We start from the raw sequence: 22,065 nt of genomic DNA on the forward strand, positions 1-22,065 counted from the left end.
ATTTGCTTGTATCTTATTAGTTAATGTCTAGCAACTTGTCTGACAAGGTTAGAGGGTAAGGTACCATAAAAGCTTTGGTCAGTGATCAGTAACCTCCCAAAATGAAGTGCTATACGAATATTAGCAAGAAGTTTGATGAGAATGAACTAATATTATAATTATAATTTTGTGATAATTTTATAATTTCATCATACACTAACTGTAAATTCAGCTATATTGTACTTCTCAAGGTTGGTTTTAGATAAAGTACAAGCCGATGACAATAGTGTGTTGTCTCCTACTGTATGCTTTAGCCCCTGAACTTGTTTTAGGTATGTCCAGTGACTTCCTAGCAGACTGACTCCCCTGGCAGAGAGTAGCAATTTAAAATTAGAGTTTTAATGAAATGTTTATTTGGGTTGAACTTTTCTAATTATCTATTAAGTGAGATAATTTAGGAAAAATTTTATTTTTGTAATACAAATTTTTTATGAATAATCATTTTCCTTTCTTATAGGAAATATTCTACACTTTTAATACTTTCATACAGTTCCAATTAATTTTTATTATATAGTGCAATGCCACTTTTTAAAACGCCTGTAAGGTTAAACTCACATCTGAAATAATAAATACCTTAGTAATAAGGTAGAAATTATACGTTATTATCAAATCAATTATATTCAACCAGTAAGTGTGTTGTAAAGTATTTCCTGGGGGAAAAACAGAAAACAGTGAGGTAACATTTCACACACATCTGATTGACAAAAATGTTAAAAAAGTCTGACATTAACAAATATTGGCTAGGGAGTGGGGAACAGGAACTCTCAAACCCTGTTGAAAGGGAATGTGTAAATTCATACAGCTACCTTGAAGAGTAAACTTAATAGTCTGTAGTAAAGATGTACATATCCCATGGCCTAGGGATTCCAGTTTTAGATTCCATGATCCAGTGATTGCAATTCTAGAGAAACTCTTGCACATGTGTCTTGAGGGTCCCCAAGACCATTCCCAAATTTGATGATTTTCTAGGAGGACACATAGGACAGCATATAGTTGTGCTCATAGCTAAGATTTAGTATAGCAAAAGGATGCAGAACAAATACAGCAAAGGAAAAGTCACATGGGGTGAGAGACTGGGTGAAAGCTTCCAGGCGTGCTCTCCCAGTGGAGTTACACAGAATGTGCTAAATTCCCCAGCACCTTGTTGTGACAGTATGTGTATATGTTGACTACTGGGGAAGCTTATTTGAGACTCAATGCCTAAGGCTTATATTGAGGGCTGGTCATGTAGGCACCCGCTGCCTACCAAATACCAAAATTCCAGACTCCCAAAAGGAAAGCAAGTGCTCAGTATAAACTGTATTCTTTGCACAGACAGTTTAGGCACAATGCGAGCCTGTTTATCAGTTAGGGTGGTGAGAGCTCTTTTGAAATACAAGTTCCCAGTTTCCAGCCAAGGGCCAACTTTGTAAGCAGGCCTTTCAACAGACAGCAGTTATTTCTGCTATGTTAACTCTACGTAATACATTGTACAAGCAGACTTGTACCAAGATAATTTATACAGCATTATTTATAATAGTGAAAAATTGGAAAACATCTGAAATGTTTGTTATCAGGGAAATGAATATTTAAATTCAGCTATATTCATACAATGAATTCTCAGTATAGTTACAGTGAAGGAGCTTTGTAGTCAATATATAATGTCTCAGAGACAATGTTGAGAGAAAAACTAAGTTTTAAGAGTATTTGTACAGTGTGGTAGATAGCACTTTATGTAAATTTTTAACACCACAAAACACTTTTATAGGCATGTATATAAAAATGTCCAAAATGTTTTAAATCATTAATGTGAAGTTGGCTTTTATATATTTAATATATTTTCCTAATATATTTAACATGTATTTAGGGTTTTACATAACAGGTTCTAATTTGTTGTTTTTCTGGAAAATATATGCTTAATTCTTATAAATTATCACCTGTAGATTTTCTCTTCCAACTGTTCCTGTAAAGAGCTTAATTTAATGCCTCCTGATATGCAATGGATAGTTGTTTGTATTCTTGACGTAAAAAGAGGTTAGAAAGAATTATTAATTAGTTCCAAGTGTGTTATTAATTTTGAAGATTCACGTGGCAAAATAAAACAAGCTTGAACAATTACTTACTTTTTTTTTCTAATTTGTTTTAGGTCTCCTCTTACCTGGGTCTCATTACTTGGGCCGTTTTCAGGATCGTTTAATATGGATAATGATTCTAGAATGTGGCTATACTTATTGCTGTATTAACATTAAGGTCAATGTGCATTTGAAACCTCTCGAGTACATGTGTAAAAATTTTGTTATGCACACATCAAAGAATTAATAGCTCACTTTGGAAGAGTATTTTTTTACTTGTGAAAACACTTAGGATTGTTAAAGTATATTTCAATATGCACATATTGATAGACTAGTGTTGACTGTATGATAGAGCATAGTAACAAAATACACTTGCCCCTTTTTCATCCAGTCTTATTCTTTTTATCCCTATCTAGTTGAGCATCTCAAAAAGGTGACTCAGTAATATTTTCTTCACTCCTATATCATATAAGCATTCTCAACTTAATATAAAAACCTTCTTTTGACCCCACTGCCCTTACCTGCTAATACCCTGTTTTTCTCCTTTCAGAGCAAAATGCCTTATTAGAGTCACTTATAATCATGTCTCCAATTTCATTTCTTCCATTTTTCTCTTCAACTTACTGTAGGTTTTTGACCCTATTACCTATTACTCTAGTAAAAACTGCTGTTGTCAAGGTCTCCAATGGCTGTGGCATTGCTAAATCCAAAGATTGATTCTCAGACCCGTTCTTGACCTGTCAGCAGAATTTGACAGAGTTCATCTCTTCACTTGTTTCACGGATTAATCCTTGACAGTCTCCTTTGATGGTTCCTTCTCTTTTCCTTGACCTGTTAATATCAGACTGCCCCAGTCCTTGCTGACAACTCCATCCTTCTAGTGGCTCAGATCAAAAACATTTGGGCTTTAGTCCAGTGATATTTGACTCCTTGTTTACTTCTATACCCCACATCCAATCCAACAAGAAATCCTGTTGGCTCTGCCTTTAAGTCATATCCTGTATCCCACCACTTCTCACCACCCTACTTTCAGCCACCTTCATTTCTTTGCTGGATAGCTGCAATCGCTTCCTAATTGGTCTCTCTGCTTCTGCCTCTGGCCCCCTACAGCCTATTATCAACCAGAATGATCTTTAAAATCTAAGTCAGATCATGTCACTTCCCTACTCAAAATCCTACAGTGGATATCTTCTTTCGTTCAGAGTAAAAGCCAAGGCCCTAAATGGTCAGGCTCCCTATTTGGTCTCATCTGCTACTTTAACCATCTCACCCTACTCCAGCATACTGGCTGTTCCCTCTGCCTGGAACACTCTTCCTTCAGACAGCCACACAGCTAACTCCATCACCACCTTTAAGGCTTTGCTCAAATGTCACCTCCCCAGTGAGGTCTACTGTGGGCATCCTATTTAAAACTGAATACCCACTCCCATTCCTGCCTGCACTTCCAGTCCTCCTTGCTTGCTTTACTTGTTCTCTATTTTCATAACACTTACACCTTCTAGCAAACTATGTAATTTACTTATTAATTTTATTGTTGATTACCTGTGTTCCTCCACTCTCTAATATAAATGTTACAAGAGCAAGGATCTCTGTTTTTATTTGGAGAATATATCCTGAGCCCCTGGAACAGTGCCTGGCACATAGTAGGCCCTTAATAAATATTTGTTGAATGAGTAGTGAATGAATGAATTTTTTTGTCTTAGTGCAGATTGGATAAAATTGCTGGTGACTAAAAAGCTGTTCCTTTAGTCCAGTGGTTCTCAAAATGCAGTTCTCCAGATCAGTAATTTTAACATGTCCTGGGAACTTTTTAGAAATGGAAATTCTTAGGCCTCACCCCAGACCTACTGAATCAGAAACTCTGGGGGAGTGCCCAGCAGTCTGTGTTTTAACAAGCCTTCCAGTGATTCTGACTCACCTAAAGTTTGAGAACTACTGCTCTAGTCTAACATGTACAAGTAGGAGAAGGCAAAAAATCATGCAGAATATGGAGGACATTTTCATTGCTTAATTTAGTTCTATTTTTTTAATGGTACAGTTTTATAATACCTAATAATGTGGGTCCTTTTATTGATCTTTCGTGCTCCATGAAATATATGATATCAAGGTATACTTTTTGGTGGCAGTCTTTTTTTCTTTCTTTTTCATTTTTCCGGACACAAGCTTGCTTAGCTATACCATCTACTAACATTTATATAACACTTTAAATTTGACAAGGCACTTTCATTACTTGCTTTACTCTTCACAACCCTATGTGCCAGGGTTATTTTTCTTTGAAAGAGAAGCAAAAGGAATCTCGGGGTAAGTGACCTACTCAAGATTGTGTACTAGCATCTGGCAGAGCCATGATTTAAAAGCAGATTCTGATGTCACATTCCGTGTTCTTTCCCTGGATCATTAATACAACCTAACAACATTGCCTTTTTTTTTTTTTTTTTTAATTTATTTATTTATTTTTGGCTGTGTTGGGTCTTCGTTTCTGTGCGAGGGCTTTCTCTAGTTGCAGCAAGCGGGGGCCACTCCTCATCGCGGTGCGTGGGCCTCTCACTATCGCGGCCTCTCTTGTTGTGGAGCACAAGCTCCAGACTCGCAGGCTCAGTAATTGTGGCTCACGGGCCCAGTTGCTCCGCGGCATGTGGGATCCTCCCAGACCAGGGCTCGAACCCGTGTCCCCTGCATTAGCAGGCAGACTCTCAACCACTGTGCCACCAGGGAAGCCCAGCATTGCCTTTTATTAAAATCACTGGTAGTTTTGTAAAGATGTATAAATAAATAAGCAATAATTATAATAATAATAATAGTAAACAGTGACCTGATGTATCCTCTTCAAGTGATTCCTTCTAGCGAAGTAATCAAAATGGGTTTAAAATTTATATAAGGATGTATTCATAATATTCATTCTTTCAGCATATATTTGTTGCTTCCCTCACTGTGTGCCAGGTACTAGTTTAGGCACTGAGGATACAGTAGTAACCAAAAGAGAGCTGCCCTGTGGAGTTTATATTGTAGTTGGAGGAGATACACAATAATCAAATATATAAATCTGTATTATTTTTACGTTATTATAATTTTTTTAACTGGAACAAAGGAATGGTTAGATAAATTATGGCATATCCATATAGTAGAATACTGCTCTCATATAAAGTAGGATGGAAAGGATACAAAGCTAATGTGCATATTGTGTAGTTCCAATTTTGCTCCCCCCCAAATTTGTATAATTTTTAAAAGTTTTTAACAAGTGTGATTCAACCTTGACGTACAGTCTTAAAATTATGGTCATACTCATTAAAATTGTTTTGCCAATTTCCAGTGGAATTTCTAAAATTTCTTTAAAAATATAGCATTATTTTTCATATCTGTATCTAACATCAAATGTATTAAGTGTCATTAAGTTTGAATTAAGGTGTAGCTCTTGGGTTAAAGACTTTCTTTGCATTTTACATATTTTTATTTTGAGAATCCAATCCATGAGCATTTACAAAACTAGTTACTTTTCTCTGTGTAATAAGTGATCATAAACTCAAGTATTTTCTTATTTCCTCTTTAGGGGTTAGAATTGCAAGAGACCTCCTGTCATACTGCTGAAGCTCGAAGAGTTGACGAAGTTTTTGAAGGTGCCTTTGAACAAGAAGAATATGCAAGAGTATGTTCCATTAATGAACACTTGGGAAATGTCTTGACACCCTGTACTGTTTTGCCTGTGAAACTCTATTCTGATGCCAGGAATGTCCTGTCTGGCATAATTGATTCCCATGACAACTTAAAAGAATTTAAAGGTGACCTTGTTAAAGTACTTGTGTGGATACTTCTTCAGTACTGTTCCAGAAGGTCCAACGTGCAGGAAAATGTTCACAAAACTGAAAATAAAGGGAAAGCATCTCTAATAATCCTGCCTGCTTTGAATACTTCACCACAAACTGAATCCCCAGAAGACACAGATAGTTTAAATTCAGAAAATTTGGATGACTGGTCGGATGATGTTTTTGGTGAAGAGCCAACTATCAAAAAAGGAAAAGAAGAAAAAGATCAGTTGAAAGTTTTGCCAGGTATAAATTTGCCTATTCCAGGATCAGTGGAATCACAGAGGGTTGGTAAACATTCTGCAGGCACAGTTACTGAAAATAGTCTTTACCAAGCAGTTGCACTGGGATACCCTGCTACTGACAAAGGAAAACAAGAAGCCATGGCATACATCCCTCTCATGGAGTTCAGTTGTTCTCATTCTCACTTGTTAAGCTTACCTGAAGAGTGGATATCTAATTGTTTGCCTAATTCCAAAGTGAAGGAGATGAGCTCATTATTTCCAGAAGACTGGTACCACTTTGTTTTAAGGCAGTTGGAATGTTTTCATTCAGAAGAAAATGCCTCAAATGTAGTGGAAGAAATTGCAAAGGACAGAATTTTAAAAGACTTTTATGTTCATGCAGTAATGACTTGTTATTTTAGTTTGTTTGGAGTAGACAATATGATTCCTAGTCCTGGTCATATATTGAGAGTCTACAGTGGTGTTTTCCCTTGGTCTCTTGCCTTGGATTGGCTCACAGAAAAGCCAGAACTGTTCCAACTAGCCCTAAAAGCTTTCAGGTAATTCATTTTGATTACATACAAGTTGTAACATTGGCCAAAAAATGTCGATTTTTTTATAACCTAGAAGGAGATGCTCTTTCATTTCTAATTTTAAAAAATATTCACTTTCCAAAAAATGAAAAATGCTTGGTATGTACTCTGATTATATCAGGAGCACACTTAAATTTGTACTTTGTTTTTGTTTATGTGGAGAACCTATTTTTTGTATGGCTTACTGGATTGTTTTGTTTTAACTCTTATCATTTCTCCCAGATCTTTTTTTCTGAAATATGTATGATTTCAGTTCAGTGTCTTTAAAAATCTATTTCATCTATAAAGTTGATTTTTAAAATTCTAAAATTCTTTGTTTCTCCATGTTTTAGGTATACTCTGAAACTAATGATTGATAAAGCAAGTTTAGGTCCAATAGAAGACTTTAAAGAGCTGACTAACTGCCTTGAAGAATATGAAAGTGACTGGTACATTGGTTTGGTATCTGATGAAAAGTGGAAGGAAGCAATTTTACAAGAAAAACCATACTTGTTTTCTCTGGGGTATGATCCTAATATGGTAAGGTTAAAAATGTGTTCTTAAACATGTTCGTATATTAACCTTAAAGAATAGAAATCAGTTATAAAGTATTTAACCTAAGTGATAGAGATAACATTCTAGGTATAAATATATTAATTATAGTATTAAGGTATTTGTAATCATGATTTTATGGCCAACATAATCCAGTCCTAGAATGACTGATTATTTACTTTTGCAAAGCTAATAGGAGCCAATAAAGAATGTTGTGTAGCTATTATGCAGTAACTGAGCTATAAGATAGTCAAGTAAATGTAATTTGCTATAGCATATTTGACTAAATGGGTTGTATTTATATGGCAAATTCAAGTGTATGAATTATTACTTTGGATTTGAATCCTAGAAGAAAAATTAATTTGTAATTTGTAAGCAAGTCTGACTTGTGAAAATTCAGAGAGACTCTAAATAAGGAATGCCTTTTTTAAGATTTAGTACTTGTTCTCATTGCATTTAAAATGTCATTGAGTGTGCACAATATGAAAGATTCAGTGTTATGAGCTTATTGTGGGTTCCACATGTGGTGTTACTGCACGTGTGCTTCCCAATGAAAATGATGAAAGTTATTTTTAAAAAACAGCCATTTAAAGTCTTAGAAATGGTCCTAAGGGCATACAGCAAATAAACATTTATTAAAGAAAATCTTCTAAAACCTAAGAACAGTTAGAGACTACATTATTTGAACCAAGACCCATTCCCTCCCAGCTCAGCAAGACAGAAACTCCACTCAGACTGGTATGGCCAAGAACACAGGGCTCCCTCTCCCCTCAGCTCCCAGTTGGAGGACTGTTTTCCCAGAAGAGGAAGGACTTCAGCATTTCTCATCTTACTCCCACCTGCCTATTGTGAGGCTTGGTTCTGGGCATGTGTAATCAAGAGGTTGGAACTCCCTTCTGGCCACCCCCAACTTGTTGGATGGAGGCTTTACCTGGGCCTGGTGCCACTGACAATAGCGGGGCCTGATCCCCCTTGTCTGTGGGGGTTCCACAGTGGGAGAGGCAAGCCAAGAAGACCTGAGTTTACTGCTCCCCCTCTACCAAACACATGTCCTGAAGCATAGGTGTTACTCAGAAGTGCGCCATTGTCTTACCCCCCAGTTCCTGTGCTCTGGCTCAGAGATTCTGCCCACTGGGAGAAGCAGACCATTAAAAAAAAAGCTCTAGATCTCTTACCAAAGGAAGTGACTTCATTTGCACATAGTGTGGACACACTAAAGCTTAAGATGTTCCTCAAAAAACAGTGGAGGTGGTGGTGAAAGTTACTAGAGGCAATTGGTAAAATCATTAGAGGTCTCAGCTGAACTGCAGGCCAGGTAGATTAACAGAGAGAACCAGGGAAAGAAACAGCAGAGAAGAGCCCTCCTGGGGTCAAAACAAATCTCAAACACTGACCTCCAAAACTGTTCTTTCAAAGGAGCCCAAATTTAATTGGATCACTCTGGAGCAATTTAGGTCCCAGGTCATTGTTGAAAATGTAGAGCAACCAGCTGGGTGTGAGCATTTAACAGAGAGAACCTTGCCAAAACCACTGCCATCCCATCATAACTGTGGGCACTCAAAAGGCTGCACTCCCTGAGGAGCAGTATCAAAGACTTCACAATTGAACGGGAGGTAGGATTAACTTCACTAAAGTCATCCAGCCATTCACTAAGCAAATATGCAAATAATAATAACAAGCCATGGGGTGTGGGGTAGAGAGGATCAGTACCCAGAATTGCTGCAGTGTTATCTAAAATGTCCAGTTTTCAACAAAAATTAGGCGATATGAAAAAAAAACAAAAAAATCACAAAGTCTGACCCATGTGTAGGGTGGTGGGAGGGGGGACATGACAGAAATGGCCTGTGAGATCAACGACATGTCAGGTTTAACAAAGATATCAAAGTAACTATTTTATATGTATTTTCAAAGGACTGAAGGAAATTATGATTAAAGAACTAAACAAAGTGGGAAACAAAGTGGTTATAGGGGGAACCTACCTCAACATAATAAGGGCCATATATGAGAAGCCCACAGCTAACATCATACTCAGTGGTGAAGAGCTGAAGGTATTTCCTCTAAGATCCGGAACATGACAAGGTTGCCCACTCTCACCACTTGTATTCAACATAGTATTGGATGTCCTAGCCAGAGCACTTTAGTTAAGAAAAAGAAGTAAAAGGCATCCAAATTGGAGAGGAAGAAGTAAAACTGGTACTATTTGCAGATGATGTGATATTGTATATAGAAAACCCTACACTCTATAATAACAAACTATCAGAAAGAGAAATTAAGACAACAGTCCATTTACAATTGCATCAAAAGAATAAAATACCTAGGAATAAATTTTTTTTGTAACTGGAAGTTTGTACCTCTTAATCTCCCGCACCTATTTCTTTCCTCTCTCCATCCCCTTCCCCTTCTCCCTCCCCTCTGGCAACCACTTGTTTGTCTCCTGTGTCTATAACTGTTTCTGTTTTTTTTTTTTTAATGTGTGTTCATTTGTTTTGTTTTTTAGATTCCAAATATAAACAAAATCATATTTGTCTTTTTCTATCTGACTTATTGCATTTAGCATAATAGCCTCTAGGTCCATCCATGTTGTCACAAATGGCAAGATTTCATCCTTTTTTATGGCTGATTAATATTCCGTTGTATATATGCCACATCTTCGTTATTTATTCATCTATTGATGGGCACTTAAGTTGCTTCCATATCTTGGCTATTATAAATAATGCTGCAATGAACATAGGGGTGCATATATTTCTTTTCTTTTTTTTTAAAAAATTTATTTATTTTTTATTTTTAGCTGCATTGGTTCTTTGTTGCTGTGCACAGGCTTTCTCTAGTTGCAGGGGACGAGGGATACTCTTTGTTGCGGTGCGCGGGCTTCTCATTGAGGGGGTTTCTCTTTGTTGCAGAGTATGGGCTCTAGGCACGCAGGCTTCAGTAGTTGTGGCACTCGGGCTCAGTAGTTGTGGCTTGCAGGCTCTAGAGCACAGGCTCAGTAGTTGTGGTGCACGGGCTTAGTTGCTCCGTGGCATGTGGGATCTTCCGAGACCAGGGCTCGAACCCATGTCCCCTGCATTGGCAGGTGGATTCTTAACCACTGCGCCACCAAGGAAGTCCTATATTTCTTTTAATTAGATAAATACCCAGGAGCAGAATTGCTGGATCATATGGTAGGTCTATTTTTAATTTTTTGAGGAATCTCCTTACTGTTTTTCATGGTGGCTGCACCAATTTGCATTCCCACCAACAGTGCTTGAGGGTTCCTTTTTCTCCACATCCTCACCAACACTTGTTATTCGTAGTTTTTTTGATAATAGCCATTCTGACAGGTGTGAGGTGATATCTCATTGTGGTTTTGATTTGCCTTGCCCTGATGATCAGTGATGTTGATCATCTTTTCATGTGCCTTTAGGCCATCTATACGTCTTCTTTGGAAAAATGTCTATTCAAGTCCTCTGCCCATTTTTAAATCGGGTTGTTTCTTTTTTTGATGTTGAGTTGTATGAGTTCTTTGTATATTTTGGACATTCATGCCTTATCAGGTATATTATTTGCAAATATCTTCTGCCATTTAGTAAGTGGCCTTTTCGTTTAGTTTATAGTTTCCTTCACTGTGCAAAAGCTTTTTAGTTTGATGTAGTCCCATTTGTTTACTTTTGCTTTTGTTTCCTTTGCCTGAGGAGACATATCAAAAATATGTATTGCTAAGTCTCATGTAAAATAACTTACTGCCTGTGTTTTCTTCTAGAGGTTTTATAGTTTCAGGTCTTACATTTAAGTCTTTAATCCATTTTGAATTTGTGTATGATATGAGAGAGTACTCCAGTTTCATTTATTTGTATGTAGCTGTCCAGTTTTCCCAACACCGTTTATTGAAGAGGCTGTCTTTTTCCCGCTGTATGTTTTTGTCCCCTTTGTCATAGATTAATCACCCACATATGTGTGGGTTCGTTTCTGGGCTCTCTGTTCTGTTCCATTGGTCTATGTACTGTTTTTTTGCCAGTACCATACTTTTGATTACTGTAGCTTTGTAATATATTTTGAATTCAGAGAGTGTGATACCTGCAGCTTTGTTTCTTCTCAAGATTGTTTTGACTATTTGGGGTCTTTTGTGTTTATATACGAATTTTAGCTTATTTGTTCTAGTTATGTGGAGAATGCCATTGGTATTTTTATAGGGATTGCATTGAATCTGTAGATTACCTTGGGTAGTATGGTCATTTTAGCAATATTAATTATTCCAATCCATGAACACAGTATCTCTTTCCATCTGTTTGTGTCATCTTCTATTTCTTTCATCAATATTTTATAGTTTTATGAGTACAGGTCTTTTACCTCCTTAGTTAGATTTATTCCTAGGTATTTTATTCTTTTTGATGCAATTGTGAATGGGGTTGTTTTCCCAAAAGAAAGCTGGGTTAGCAATGCTTATATCAGACAAAAGAGACTTTAAAACAAGGGCTGTAACAAGAGACAAAGAAGGACATTACATAATGATCAAGGGATCAATCCAACAAAACGATATAACAATTGCAAATATTATGCACCCAACATAGAAGCACCTAAATACTTAAAGCAAGTATTAACAGACATAAAGGGAGAAATTAACAGTATCACAATAATAGTAGGGGACTTTAATTACCCCACTTGCATCAATGGACAGATTCTCCAGACAGAAAATCAATAGGGAAACGCTGGTGTTAAACGACACATTAAACCAGATTGACTTCATAGGTGTATACAGAACATTCCATCTAAAAGCAGCAGAATACACATTCTTTTCAAGTGCACATGGAACATTTTCCAGGATAGATCACATGCTAGACCACAAAACAAGTCGCAGTAAATTTAAGAAAACTGAAATCATATCAGGCATCTTTTACAACCACAACAATATGAGACTAGAAATCAATACAAGAAAAAACCTGCAAAAAACCACAAACACCTGGAGGCTAAATAATATACTGCTGAGAAACTAATGGATCACTGAATAAATCAAAGAAGAAATTTTAAAAATACCTAGAGACAGATGAAAATGAAAATACAATGATCCAAAATCTGTGGGACGCAGCAAAAGCAGTTCTAAGAGGGAAGTTTACAGTAATACAAGCCTACCTCAGGAAACAAGAAAAATCTCAAACAACTTAACCTTACACCTAAAGGAACTAGGAAAAGAAGAGCAAACAAAACCCAAAGTTAGAAGAAACAGAGAGAGAGAGAGAGAGAGAGAAACAAAGAGCAGAGCAGAAATAAATAGAGACTAAAAAAATAGAAAAGATCAATGAAATTAAGAGCTGGTTCTTTGAAAAAATAAGTAAAATCGATACACCTTTTGCCAGACTCATCAAGAAAAAAAGGGAGAGGGCCCAAATCAGTAAAATCAGAAATGAAAAAGGAGAAGTTACAACTGACACTACAGAAACAAAAAGGATCATAAGATAGTGCTGTGAGCAACTATACACCAGTAAAATGGACAACCTAGAAGAAATGGACAAATTCTAAGAAAGGTGCAGTCTCCCACAACTGAACCAGGAAGAAATAGAAAATATGAACTGACCAATTACCAGTACTGAAATTGAATCAGTAATTTAAAAACTCCCAACAAATAAAAGTCCAGGACCATAGCTTCATAGGTGAATTCTACCAAACATTTAGAGAAGAGTTAACACCTATTCTTCTGAAACTATTCTAAAAACAAAGATATCACAAAAAAAGAAAACTACAGGCAGTATCACTGATGAATATAAATGCAAAAATGCTCAACAAAATGCTAGCAAACTGAACCCAACAGTACATTAAAAGGATCATACACCGGGAGCAAGTGGGATTTTTTCCCAGGGATGCAAGGATTTTTCAATATCCGCAAATCAATCAATGTGATACACCACATTAACAAATTAAGTAAAAAAACATATCATCTCAATAGATACAGAAAGAGATTTTGACAAAATTCAACATCCATTTATGATAAAAAAAATATATTCTCCAGAAAGTAGGGGCATAGAGGGAACATACCTCAACGTAATAAAGGCCATATATGACAAACCCACAGCTAACATCATACTTAGTGGTGAAAAGCTGAAAGCATTTTCTCTAAGATCAGGAACAAGACAAGGACTTGCAGGCAAGACAATGCCCACTCTTTCCACTTTCATTCAACATAGTTTGGAAGTCCTAGCCACAGCAATCAGAGAAGAAAAAGAAAAAGAATCCACATTGGAAAGGAAGAAGTAAATCTGTCACTGTTTGCTGATAACATGATACTTTACATAGAAAACCCTAAAGACACCACCAGAAAACTACTAGAACTCATTAGTGAATTTGGTAAAGTCGCAGAATATAAAATTAATATACAGAAATCTGTTGCATTTCTATACACAAAAAACCGAAATATCAGAAAGAAAAATTTAGGGAACAATCCCATTTACCATTGCATCAAAAAGAATAAAATACCTAGGAATAAAGCTACCTAAGGAGGCAAAAGACCTGTACTCTGAAAACTGTAAGATGCTGATGAAAGAAATTGAAGACAACACAGATGGAAAGATATACCGTGTTCTTGGATTGGAAGAATCAGTATTGTTAAAATAACTGTATTAACCAAGGCAATCTACAGATTCAGTGTAATCCCTATCAAATTAACAATGGCATTTTTCACAGACCTAGAACAAGTAATTTTAAAATTTGTATGGAGAAACACAGAAGGCCCTGAATAGCCAAAACAATCTTGAGAAAGAAGGATGAGCTGGAGGAATTATGCTCCCTGACTTTAGACTATACTATAAAGCTTCAGTAATCAAAACAGTATGGTGCTGGCACAAAAACAGACACATAGATCAATGGAACAGGATAGAAAGCTCAGAAATAAGTCCACACACTTATGGTCAATTAACCTTCGACAAAGGAGGCAAGAATATACAATGGAGAAAAGATATTCTCTTCAATAAGTGGTGCTGGGAAAGCTGGACAACTGCATATAAAAGAATGAAATTAGAAATTCTCTAACACTGTATACAAAAATAAACTCAAAATGGACTAAAGACCTAAATTTAAGACCAGATACTATAAAACTCCTAGAGGAAAACATAGGCAGAACACTTTGAGATAAATCGCAGCAAATTTTTTGGATCTGTCTCCTAGAACAATGGAAATGAAAGGAAAATAAACAAATGGGACCTAATTAAACTTAAAAGCTTTTTCACGCAAAGAAAACCATAAACAAAACTAAAAGGCAACCTATGGTTTGGGAGAAAATGTTTGCAAAACAATGAGACCGACAAGGGATTAATTTCCAAAATATGCAAACTCATACAGCTCAATATCAAAAAACCAAACAACCCAATCAAAAAATGGGCAGAAGACCTAAATAGACATTTCTCCAAAGAAGACATACAGATGGCCAACTGGCACATGAAAAGATGCTCAACACTGCTAATTTTTAGAGAAATGCAAATCGAAACTACAGTGAGATACCACCTCACACCAGTCAAAATGGTCGTCATCAAAAAGTCTACAAACAATAAATGCTGGACAGGGTGTGGAGAAAACGGAACCCTCCTACACTGTTGGTGGGAATGTAAACTGGTGCAGCTACTATGGAGAACAATATAGAAATTCCTTAATAAACTAAAACTAGAGTTACCATATGATCCAGCAATCCCACTCCTGGGCATATATCTGGAAAATACAAAAACTCTAATTCAAAAAGGTGCATGCACCCCAGTGTTCATAACAGCACTATTATAATAGCCAAGACATGGAAGCAACCTAAATGTCCATCGACAGATGAATGGATAAAGAAGATGTAATATATATTGGGTTGGCCAAAAAGTTTGTTCAGGTTTTTCTGTAAGATGTTACGTGAAAACCCAAACGAACTTTCTGACCAACCCAGTTTACACACACACACATATATATACATACACACATACATACGTATACATACATATATACACACAGTGGAATATTACTTAACCATAAAAAGAATGAAATAATGACATTTGCAGCAATATGTTTGGACCTAGAGATTATCATACTAAGTGAAGTAAGTCAGAGAAAGACAAGTATCATATCACTTATATGTGGAATCTAAAATAATAATACAAATGAACTTATTTACAAAACAGAAATAGACTCACAGACATAGAAAACAAACTTATTTTTACCAAAGAGGAAAGGGGAGGAGGGATAAATTAGGAGTTTGGGATTAACAGATACACACTACTATATGTAAAATAGATAAACAAAAAGGACCTACTATATCACACAGGGAACTATATTCAATATCTTGTAATAACCTATAATGGAAAAGAATCTGAAAAAGAATATATTATATATATGTATTTATGAATATGTATAACTGAATCACTTTTCTGTACACCTGAAACTTACACAACATTGTAAATCAACTATACTTCAATTTTTTAAAAAATCATATGATCATCTCAATAGATGCAGAAAAAGCTTTTGACAAAATTCAACATCCATTTATGATAAAAACTCTTTAACAGAGTGGGTATAAAGGGAACATACCTCAACATAATAAAGGCCATATATGAGAAGCCTACAACTAACATCATACTCAGTGGTGAAGAGCTGAAAGTATTTCCTCTAAGATAAGGAACATGACAAGGATTTCCACTCTCACCATTTTTATTCAACATAGTATTGGAAGTCCTAGCTACAGCAACCAGAGAAGAGAAGGAAATTAAAGGAATCGAAATTGGAAAGATAGAAGTAAAACTGTCACTGTTTGCAGATGATGTGATAGTATACATAGAAAATCCTAATGACACCACCAAAAAACTACTAGAACTCATCCATGAATTTGGTAAAGTTGCAGTATACAAACTTAATATACAGAAATATGTTGCATTTCTACACACTAATAATGAACTTTCAGAAAGGCAAGTTAGGAAGACCTAGGAGTAAATTTTTAAAAGAATGTGAAAGACACTAAAAACTATAAGGCATCAATGAAAGAAACTGAAGACACAAATAAATGGAAAGATATTCCATGCTCATGGGTTGGAAGAATTAACATTGTTAAGATGTCCATACTACCCAAAGCAGTCTACAGATGCAGTGCAATCCCTGTCAAAATCCCAGTGGCATTTTTCACAGAAATAGAACAAACAATCCTAAACTTTGTATGGATCCACAGAAGATCCCAAATAGCCAAAGCAATCTTGAGAAAGAGCAAAACTGGAGGCATCATGCTTCCTGATTTCAAACTATATTACAAAGCCATAGTAATCAAAACAGTATGGTATTGGCATAAAAACAGACACATAGGTCAATGGAACAGAATAGAGAGCCCAGAAATAAACACACATATATATGGTCAATTAATTTATGACAAAAGAGCCAAAAATATGCAATGGGGGAAAGATGGTCTCTTCAATAAATGGTGTTATGAAAACTGGGCCACTGTCTTAACACTATACACAAACGTTAACTCAAAATGGATTAAAGACTTAAATGGAAGACCTGAAACCATAAAACTCCTAGAGGAAAACATAGGTGGTAGCTCCTTGACATTGGTCTTGGTAATGATTTTTTGGATTTGACAACAAAAGCAAAAATAAACAAGTGGGATTACTTCAAACTAAAAAGCTTCATTCGGGGACTTCCCTGGCAGTCCAGTGGTTAAGACTCTGCACTTCCACTGCAGGGGCACAGGTTCGATCCCTGGTTGGGGAACTAAGATCTCACATGCTGTGTGGCTCAACAACAAAAAAAAATTAAATTAAATTAAAAAATAAACAGCTTCATTCAGCACAGCAGAGGAAATCATCAACAAAACGAAAAGACAATCTACAAAGTGGGAGAAATATTTGTAAAACATATATCTAATAAGGGGTTATTATGTTTTAAAATATATAAAGAACTCATATAACTCAATAGCAAAAACAAAAAAATCTGATTTTAAAATGGGCAGGGGATCTGAGTAGACTGAATATGAATTTTTCCAAAGAAGATATACAGTTTGCCAACAGGGACATGAAAAGGTTCTCAACATCACCAGTCATCAGGGAAATGCAAATCAAAACCACTATCACCTCATAACCTGTTAAAATGGCTCTTATCAAAAAGACAGGAAATAACAAGTGTTGGCTAAGATGTGGAGAAAAGGGAATCCTTCTTTGGTGGGAGTGTAAATTAATGCAGCCACTATGGAAAACAATATGGATGTTCCTCAAAAAATTAAAAATAGAACTACCGTATGATCCAGCAATTTCAATTTTGAATGTTTATTTCAAAGGAAATGAAAACACTAATTCAGAACCATACCTGCACCCCCATGCTCATTGCAGCATTATTTTTAATAGCCAAGTCATGGAAATAACCTGTATACCTACGGATGTATGGATAAAGAAAACACACACACACACACTGCAATATTATTCAGCCATAAAAAAGGCAATCTTGCCATTTCTGACAAAATGGATAAACCTTAAGGGTATTATGCTAAGTGAAATAAGTCAGACAAAGATAAATATCATTTGATCTCACTTATATGTGGAATCTAAAAATTTAAAAAGAAAAAAACCAAACTCATAGACACAGAGAACAGATTGGTGGTTGCCAGAGGGTGGGAGTGGGTGCAATTGGTAAAGGTACAAACTTTCAGTTACAAAATAAATAAGACCTGGGGATGCAATGCACAGTATGGTTAATAATACTGATTGTATATTGTTATATTTCTAAGAGAGTAGATAATAAAAGTTCTCATCTCAAGAAGTGATGGATGTTAATTAGACTTATTGTGATTATTTCACAATATATCCAAATACTGAATCATGTTGTACACCTGAAACTAATATGTCAATTATATCTCAATTTAAAAAGGGAGGTAAAGGAAGGTATGATGACAATCTCACATCAAATAGAGAATATCAATAGAGATAGAAATTATAAAAAAGAACTAAGTGAAAAATATACTAGAGGGCTAGACCATAAGTAGCATAACTTAACCCAATTTAAAAATAACAAAGGATTGTATAAACATTTCTTCAAAGGAAATATACAAATGGAACAATAAGCACATGAAAAGATGCTCAACATCATTCATCATCAGCAAAATGCAAATCAAAACCACAATGACATCACTTCATAGTAGGATGTCTAAAATCAAAAAGTTAGATAATAAGCATTGGTGAGGATATGGAGAAATTGGAACTCTGATACAGTGCTGGCAGAAATGTAAAATGGTACTACCACTTCGGAAAACATTCTCGCATTTTCTCAACTAGACATAGAGTTACCATATGATCCAGTAATTCCACTCCTATATCCCCAAGATAAATGAAAACATAAATCCACATGAAAATTCAAATATAGCAGCATTATTCATAATTGCTGAAAGATGGACACACCCAACTGTCCATCAACTGATGAATGAATAAACAAATAGTGGTATATTCATTCAATGGAATATTATTTGGCCATAAAAAGGAGTGAATTACTTGATACATGCTACAACATGAATCAACCTTGAAAACATGCTGAATTAAAGAAGCCAGTCACGAAAAACCACACAATTCCATTCATGTAAAATTTCCAAGACGAGGCAAATCAATACATTAGATTAGAAAATACATTAGTGGTTGCTAATGACTGGGGAAATTAAGGGATAGGAGGATAATAGCTAAAGAGTACAAGGTTTCTTTTTTAGGTCATGAAAATATTCTACAATTGTGGAGATAGTTGTACGTATCTGAACATACTAAAAAGTCATTGAATTATACATTTCACATCAGTAAATTATATGGAATGTGAATTATATCTCAATAAAGCTGCTTTTGAAAAGAGCCTATTGGATGATTGTTCACTGACTAGTATTTATGACTTATGCATTGCTGAGGCCAGATGGGATGAGGGAATAGAGAGGAAAGTAAAGAGAAGTGAGTGCAGTGGCTATCAGGAAATTTTTTTCTCTTGCACTTATTTGGAGAGCAATCAGATAGATGTGATTCTTGATTCTGAAGACAAGCAACTCGTGTACATTTTGATACACTACTTTCTGTTTAAGTTTGCCTAACTACAATGGAATTTTTCTCTAATTTTATAAATAAAGGCCTGAATATAATCTCTTTTCTTTTTCTTTCCCTCCCACCTCGTCTATTCTTTACAGGGAGTTTACACTGGGAGAGTACTTACCCTTCAAGAATTATTGATCCAAGTTGGGAAGTTAAATGCTGAAGCTGTTAGAGGTCAGTGGGCCAATCTTTCATGGGAATTGCTTTATGCCACCAATGATGATGAGGAACGTTATAGTATACAAGCTCATCCACTACTTTTAAGAAACCTTACAGTACAAGCGGCTGATCCTCCCCTGGGATATCCAATTTATTCTTCAAAACCTCTCCATATACATTTGTTTTAGGGCCCATTTTAACTTGTATTGTGAGCAAATGAGATGTCTAGAAAATTAACAATATGATTCCTCATAACTTCACTGGACTTCTGTCTCTCCTCCCACAAGTCAGATGCCTAAGAAAAGCTAAGCTCTATAAAGTTGATTCTCTTAGGTATCTTAATGGTTTAAAACAACAACTTTATGTCTAACATAAAAGTTAGAATTAGTTGGCCAATATTTGTGCTCTATTGAGTGTGGTAGGCTTTGGTAAATATAAAACATTTGTGTAAGATTATATAATGAATTTTTTAATGCTTTCTTAAATGTGTGATAAGTGACTTGCCTTAGAGAAGTCAACAACTATGTAATTTTTACATGCTTAAAAGATACATATCAGTGTTTTTAAGTCAAGATAATGGATCCTACTGAAGGTTACATAATGTATATATATTTATTTGAAATATTAAATTTTATAGTATTTTCAAACTTTGTGCTATTTTATTTTAATATTTAACATGGTCTGTTTCCATATAATGTATTCATTTTCTTTTCATATACTTCAATTCAGAAACCTTAAAAATTTTCAATAAAATCTCTTCCAAAAAAAACTTTTTTTTTTCCAAGTATCCTTTTGATATGTTTGAAAGGAAAAGGTCATCCCATTCATCATGTGAATACTCACATGATTAGCAACATTAAGGTAATCTGATTATGACTGTTAGAGGCCATTCTGTAGATCTGGCTCCTTATGCATTTCTTTTCAACTGAATATACTGCTTCTGAAGAATGACTGATCCGGTAGGACTACCAGTTATTAGTGTCTTAAGGTGTTTGAACTAAAGGCAGAAAGAGATGGGAGAAAATTTTTCATAATGTGATCAGGCTTTTATTTTCACTCTTTTGCTGCTTAGAACTTTTTACAGGTACTTATAAGGAGGATGAACAATGAATCTGCATCATTTGGGACATGAATTTCCTCTACACCTTATTTATTTCCGTCCATAGTACCCGTTATTTAATCTGTAGTAGCCTCCTGAGTAGGTAGTACAGTAATACATTCTCTTTCGTAATGATTGAAATTATTTGAAATGTACCAATTAGGTTTTTATTACTATTATTCCTTTATTAAGTGGAACAGTTCAATACAGCAGTGTTAAAGGATAGCTTTTTGGACTAATTTCAATTAATGAATTCACGAGATTCGTGTGTTAAGTCATTTTGGGGGAAGCAATATAGTATAGTTAATAAGATAGGGTTTGGTGTTACATCTGAGTTCAGATCTCAGGCTTATGATTTATGTAACAGATTTATTAGCTGGAAAGTTATATATATATACCTTTTTTGTCACGTAGGGAAATTTTCTCATATCATTAAAAACACTAGTTATCAGTTTTAATGACTGTATAACATTGATAGATATGACAAATTATTAGACTGTCCCCCAAATAATGGGCATTTTAAGTTGTTTAAAGATTTTCAGTATTATAATAGTGCCAAGCCACGCTTTCCCTTTACCATGAATTTTTCTCAAATTGCCGCCATGTCCCTCCATTTCTTTTCATGGCCAAGTTTCCTCATCTTCATTCACTTGTCAAAACATTCCAGTCTGGATTCCATCTCTACTATCCCCCCAAATAAAGTTTTTATTAAAGTCATTATTTACCTTCATATTGTCAAACCAACTACAGCTGGCCCTTGAACAACATGGGTTTGAACTGTGCAGGTCCACTTGTACATGGATTTTTTCAGTAGTAAATACTAAGATACAAAGTTGATTGACTCCACAGATAAGGAGGAACCACGGATACAGAGGGCCCACTATAAATTATATGCAGATTAAAACCCCAGCACTATTCGAGGGTCAACTATAGTTACTTTTATATTTTCGTCTTATTTGTCCTCTAAGTAGCATTTGACACATTTGACAACTCCTTGACTTTTTTTCTTTTGGGCTTCCCTGACACTACATTATCTTCATTTTCTTCCTGTCTCCCTGACTACTCCTTCTCAATCACCTTTGCTGCTTCTCCTTTTCTACCTGACGTCTAAATTTTGGAATTTCTTAACAACTGGTTCAGGCCCCCTCTTCTTATTCTACGTTTCACCATAGACAATCTCATTCACTCCCAAGACCTAAAATATCATCAATAAGTTGATGATGTTCAAATACATGTACTCAACCTCTCTTCTTAGCATTGAACCTGTATATGTAACTATTTATTTCCATCTCATATATTCAAAATATCTGACCTGATTGAACTTGCCCTAAAACCAGCTTTTCTGACTTCTACCTTAGTAGTGCCTAGGTAATTCACATGACACATCTCACAGAGAATTAGGAAAGCTGGGCAAAATAATATTTTTAAGTCTGTTTAAAGGTATCAGAGAACCAAGAAGACAGTGAAGAATTATATCACCAACCAGGATCCAAGGCAAAATGAAACTTAAGAGACCTGAGCTCAGCATTTGAGCTGC

At 35.5% G+C, this 22,065-nt stretch overlaps 1 protein-coding gene across 7 annotated transcripts in view; it reads left to right on the forward strand.

Moving 5' to 3' along the window:
• The window catches only part of PCNX4 (pecanex 4), a 42,755-nt gene extending 22,735 nt beyond the window's left edge, over positions 1–20,020 (forward strand). For all 7 annotated transcript variants that reach the window (XM_061182634.1, XM_061182632.1, XM_061182629.1 and 4 more), the window contains 4 exons: positions 2,165–2,268; positions 5,638–6,674; positions 7,040–7,226; positions 19,366–20,020. In XM_061182634.1, the coding sequence (XP_061038617.1) occupies positions 2,165–2,268; positions 5,638–6,674; positions 7,040–7,226; positions 19,366–19,617 (1,580 nt within the window). In that variant the 3' untranslated portion in view covers positions 19,618–20,020. The remainder of the gene's footprint in view (positions 1–2,164; positions 2,269–5,637; positions 6,675–7,039; positions 7,227–19,365) is intronic.
• Positions 20,021–22,065: the final 2,045 nt, after the last annotated feature.

Source organism: Eubalaena glacialis, chromosome 2 (genome assembly GCF_028564815.1).
Source record: "Eubalaena glacialis isolate mEubGla1 chromosome 2, mEubGla1.1.hap2.+ XY, whole genome shotgun sequence".
Lineage (NCBI taxonomy): Eukaryota > Metazoa > Chordata > Mammalia > Artiodactyla > Balaenidae > Eubalaena > Eubalaena glacialis.